Source organism: Diabrotica virgifera, chromosome 5 (genome assembly GCF_917563875.1).
Source record: "Diabrotica virgifera virgifera chromosome 5, PGI_DIABVI_V3a".
In the NCBI taxonomy this organism is placed as follows: domain Eukaryota; kingdom Metazoa; phylum Arthropoda; class Insecta; order Coleoptera; family Chrysomelidae; genus Diabrotica; species Diabrotica virgifera.
The window spans coordinates 155,646,397-155,652,707 of NC_065447.1; the positions used below are offsets into that span (position 1 = coordinate 155,646,397).

The window sequence follows — 6,311 nt, forward strand, 5'->3', positions numbered from 1 at the left end:
CAAATTTTTATTAATAATTTTTAACAGGGACCCATCAACAAAAATTTTGTCAAAACAATATAATGTTGCATATCAATAGGAAAAAAAAATAAATTCAAAAATATATAACTTATTTAAAATTTAATACAGGGGGCGTTTCATTTGTACTTAAATAAAATCATTTCACCACTCATTTATGAAAATTAAGAAAAGATATTTTAGAATCATATTTTAGAAGTATAGGCCTAATCAAAACTTGAAAAACAAATTTTTATTAATAATTTTTAACAGGGACCCATCAACAAAAATTTTGTCAAAACAATATCATGTTGCATATCAATAGGAAAAAAAATAAATTCAAAAATATATAACTTATTTAAAATTTAATACAGGGGGCGTTTCATTTGTACTTAAATAAAATCATTTCACCACTCATTTATGAAAATTAAGAAAAGATATTTTAGAATCATATTTTAGAAGTATAGGTCTAATCAAAACTTGGAAAACAAATTTTTATTAATAATTTTTAACAGGGACCCATCAACAAAAATTTTGTCAAAACAATATCATGTTGCATATCAATAGGAAAAAATATCAAATTCGAAAATATATATAACTTATTTAAAATTTAATACAGGGGGCGTTTCATTTGTACTTAAATAAAATCATTTCACCAATCATTTATGAAAATTAAGAAGAGATATTTTAGAATCATATTTTAGAAGAATAGGTCTAATCAAAACTTGGAAAAAAAAATTTTATTAATAATTTTTTACGGGGTCCATCAACAAAAATTTTGTCAAAACAATATAATGTTGCATATCAATAAGGAAAAAATAACAAATTCGAAAATATATAACTTATTTAAAATTTAATACAGGGGGTTTTTCATTTGCACATAAATAAAAATTAAAGGGAAAATGGAAAAGGGAATTGAATAAAAACCTTTTTATTGTTGTAGATTTATATTATTACAAATAATACAGTATTTACATAAGCAGTATATATACAAGTTCATATTGCAACAAAAACAAGTATGTGTACTAAGATTATCTGCCTTCCCACTTGAATGTTCCGTAATATGAACAGCTGGGACGTATGATGGCACTCCGCTAACAGTCTCAAAAAAACAAGAAGGGCACAAACTTTCATTGTCTATTACGTAATAATATTTGGTCATACATACTGTTTGTCCGCTTTCATATGACAGAAAGCGGACATTGTTGACATCATCAACTTTCATTATTTTGTTCTCTGCCTCTGGGGAATCCATATCCAACACCTCACAATCTTCCAGGTCTGACAAATTTTCGGTGGATACCGAAAAAACAAAACTTTCGTTAGAAGAGGCACTATCACTATCTTCAGCTTCATGTGGTGGTATGACATCCAATGGATTAATAACTGCTTCATCCATTGGATTTATAACTGCTTCATCCATTGCTTGGTTTTCATTTTCTAGCACCATTTTGATATTACCACAAAAATTATAAATGCATCAGTTTATATATTTTCAAGTAGAATAAAGAGGGGGGTTAGTGCCATATGCTTTTCACATCTAAAACTAGCTCAAGGGTCAATTAACTGGCCATCTGGCAGTGAACACCTGCATCCGGTCTAAAAATAGGGTGGGGGAATATATGTTACTGTGTGCAAAAAATGAGGAGGAGGACAATGAACTGACCATCTGCTTGTCTAGACAATATCCTGTCTAAAAATAGCTCAAGGTCAATGATCTGGCCATCTGCTTGTCTAGACAATATCCTGTCTAAAAATATCTCAAGGTTAATGACCAATATCTAAAAATAGCACGGTGGCGGGGTAATATTCTCATAATATCTTTATCCTATTTAAGGCAAATTAGCGGAGCTCCTCATTAGTCTATCGTCAATCATGAATACGTGCAGCAGGTGCAACAAATCGTTTTCGCGCTCGTATAACCTGTCGCGACATATGAATATATGTAAAAACGGAAATGTGAATAGTGATAATGAACATAATGGGGATTATTATATTCCCAAAAAAAGATTAAGACCGCTTGGATTGGAAGTGATAGATGCAACTGTAACAAAATTGACACATGCGTTTAAAAACAGAATCGCATCCTATCGTTTTAGTGGTGATAAAAAACTGGATTATCATGGATTTTTAAACGATGTTAAACCCAAAGTTTTGAACATTTTGAGTGAATATCTACATCAGTTCAATAGCATAAAGGTAAATTTTGAAATATTTGGTATTTATCTAAAACCTGACACTAACCTATCAGATATCAAGTCCATGAACACATGCAATAAAATTATAACTATCAGCACTGAACTGGATGAAGTATTTGATGATTTTAGGGAAGAACTGATGACGCAAGCATCAGAATTTCAAGAGAAAGATTCAAATTGGGTATTGCAGGAAATAATGTTTTTAGATGTTAACATAAACAAATATAGTAGTATGTCCGCATCAACGTATATTCGTCTCCCAACACCTATAGTAAGAAAACAAGCTATTTTAAATATCGAAAACAAAGATAATAAGTGTTTTGCATGGAGTATTATTGCAGCTATTTTTCCTGCTAGTGGCAACCCAAACAAACCAGAATCATATCCACCATACGATACTTTGTTGAATTTTGAAGGAATTGACTTTCCGATGAAACTAAAAGACATTAAAAAGTTTGAGATCCTCAATAATATTTCAGTAAATGTTTATGGGCTAGAATCCAATTTCGTAAATAATAAAAGGCAATATGAAATAGTTGGACCATTGCATTTTACAAGTAATCGCCATGCCACTCACGTGAACCTTTTGCTTATAACAAATGATAAACAAAGTCATTATTGTCTGATTCTAGATATGTTGAGACTTGTAAAAATTCAAAAAACAAAAAACCATCGCAAAGAATATTTATGTGATGGATGTCTACAATTCTTTGTTAGCGAAGAAAAGCTAAATAATCACCAAAAAAGCGACTGTTCTCACATTTACACAGAACTTCCCACAACGAAACCTAAAATCAATAAGTTTGGTGAAATGGTGCCAGAAAATATACTAAAATTTATAAATATCCAAAAAATGTTACCTGTGCCATTTGTGATCTATGCTGATTTTGAAAGTTTGCTAAAGCCCATAGACCATGCTGAACCTTTCAATGGAAATTCATATTCCGTTAAAACTGCTGAACACCAAGCATATTCGTTTGCATTTTACCTTAAATGCAACTACGATGATTCACTTTCTAAACTAATAAAATATGAAGGAGAGGATGCTCCCAAAGTGTTTATACAGAAATTGGATGATTTAGTGCATGAACTATATACCAATCACCTTAAACATGTTAAACCAATGTCACCGTTAACAAAAGAAGAAATTGAAAAACATGTGAGCGCTACCGAGTGTTACTTGTGTGGAAAGCCATTCAATCCTTTCAATCATAAGGTGAAAGATCACCACCATCTAAATTCAAAATATCTTGGGGCTTCACATAACTCCTGTAATATAAATAACAAACTCTCAAATACAATACCTGTGTTCTTTCACAACATGAGTAATTATGATTGTCATCTTTTTATTAAAGAGCTTTCAACAACTGGTGAAAAAGTTTCAGTAATTGCACAGACGAAAGAAAAATATATCACAATTTCTAAAAGAATTCTGGTAGAAAAGTCGAAAAATGGCCTAGATAAATACATAACTCTGAAATTTGTTGATTCATACAGATTTTTGGCAAAATCTTTGGATATTCTGAGCACAACTTTAGACTCGGAGCAGTGTACAGAAATTAGAAAGTATTTCCCAGATACTAAACACTTTGAACTTGTGAGACGTAAGGGTGTCTTTCCTTATTCATATATGGATGGATTTGACAGACTTAAAGAAAAAACACTTCCACCTAAAGAAAATTTTTACAATAATCTAACTAACAAACACATTTCTGATGAAGATTATGCAAGAGCAATTGATGTATGGCACACATTTGATTGTAAATCTATGAGTGACTATGCTATGGTGTACTTAGTATCAGATGTCTTATTACTGGCTGATGTGTTTGAAAATTTTAGAAAAATATGTCACAAAGAATACAATTTGGATCCTTGTCATTACATAACTGCTCCTGCATTAAGTTGGGATGCTATGTTAAGATACACTGAAATTGAACTGGAGCTTCTTACAGATGTGGACATGGTACACTTTTTTAAGAAAGGAGTAAGAGGAGGCGTCGCACAATGTAGCAAACGAGAAGCGGTGGCAAATAATCAATATGTACCCAACTATGATCCACAACAACCCGAGTCTTACATCATGTATCTAGATGCCACAAATTTATATGGTGCAGCCATGTGTCAATATCTTCCATATGGAAATTTTAAATGGGTAACCGATGTAGAAAACTTCGACTGTTTTTCGGTGGAGGATGATGCGAATAAAGGGTATGTGTTGGAAGTGGATTTGGAATATCCAGCTCATTTACATTCTTTACATAATGATTTGCCATTCTGCCCCGAGAGCATGGTACCTCCAGGAAGCAAATGTCCTAAACTTATCCCAAATTTCAACAATAAAACTAAATACATTATCCATTATCGCAATCTTAAGCAGTGTCTTAGGTATGGTCTGGTACTAAAAAGGATTCATCGTATACTAGAGTTTTTGCAATCACCATGGTTAAAAAAATATATTGATCTAAACACATCACTCAGAAACAAAGCCAAAAACGAGTTTGAACGGGATCTTTTTAAGCTTCTGGTTAATGCAATATTCGGTAAAACTCTAGAGAACGTTGAAAAAAGAAGAGATATCCGCCTGTGCACCCGCTGGGAAACAAAAACAAATTCATTGGGAGCCAGGGCACTTATCTCTAAACCAGAATTCAAGTCTTGTTCCGTGTTTAATGAGAATTTGGTGGCAGTCCATTTGGGTAAAACCAAAATAGTTTATGACAAGCCTCTCTATGTTGGATTTACAATTTTAGATTTATCAAAAACAGTGATATATGATTTTTATTATGGATATATCAAAAAGAAATATGGGGAAGCCGCAAACTTGTTATACACAGACACAGACTCCCTGATTATGGAGATATACACCCCCAATTTCTATAAGGACATGAAAAGAAATTTAGAACATTTCGACACCTCCAACTATCCAACTGATAATGTTCACGGGATACCGAAAACACCGTCAATACTAGGAAAAATGAAAGATGAATTTGCATCTCTACCCATTAAATGTTTCTATGGTACAGGTGCTAAAGCTTATTGCATAGAAGCAAATAAAATAATAAAAAAAGCAAAAGGCATTTCAAAACACGTAACCAAAACACAGTTGCAAAAGAGCGATTATGTACTATTAGTAAAAAAAGGTGGTGTAATCTTTAGAAAAATGTATGTATTTGTGTCTAATTTACATACCATATATACGGAACTTAGGAATAAAGTGGCACTATCTTCTAAGGATGATAAACGCTGTGTAATAAACGGTGACGTAAAAACTCTTGCGTGGGGGCATTTTTTAATTAGTCCACATAATGGTACCATAGATGATCTCATAATGTTTGGGAATGAGCTGTTATACACCCCGGAATTAGCCGATTTAGAAAAGATTCCTCTTGAAGAATTGTTTCAAGTCGATTCTTTTCAATATGATTCATACTTGTAAAATTTGTAAATTGTATATTTTTATGTATCAATAAAACGCATATATAAAAACAAATATTTTTATTTAAAACCTTACACAATTCTATTAATACCATAATTATTGAAAAAGTCGAACATAGGGCTATATAATAAAATATTGGAGATATGACTGTATCCTTTCTAGGTCTTTCATTATAAAGTTCTAACCATTTGGAGTCACTGCTTCTACCACTCATATGTCTAAAACGCAATTTATATTTAGTGCTATTTAATGGTATTTCAGCTTGTAAAGTTGGTAAAAAATTGTTTCCCGGATATGATTCCATTCTTGACCATGTCTCAGGCCATGTCTCATTTAGTGTACCATTACTGTCAAAGCACACAAAAACTTCTCTAACATTGATGGGTTGCTGAATTAAAAGCAGATTTTGCAGAATTGCTTGTAAAACAATAAAGTCTAATGATACCATCTTAATAATCTCTACCAAGATTTTAGCATCTATTTATAGTAAATCTAACTTTGGACGTGGGGAGTCACACGTATATGGTGGAGATTCCATTAACCCATCACGATAACCTACGCTTCGATGAGATAATCCCATAGGTCTAGTCTCGCTACAAAATACACAAAATTCAAATACCAATTTCCACCCTTTAAATATTAAGCTTCTTGGAATAAGTTTAGTCCCCGACATTTTACGA

General features: G+C 32.2%; 1 protein-coding gene across 1 annotated transcript; it reads left to right on the forward strand.

The window, feature by feature from the left end:
• Window positions 1–1,932: 1,932 nt before the first annotated feature.
• LOC126885503 (uncharacterized) lies at window positions 1,933–5,631 on the forward strand. The gene has a single exon (XM_050652083.1). The coding sequence runs from the start codon at window positions 1,933–1,935 to the stop codon at window positions 5,629–5,631; it is 3,699 nt and encodes a 1,232-aa protein (XP_050508040.1).
• The last annotated feature ends 680 nt before the right edge of the window (window positions 5,632–6,311 follow it).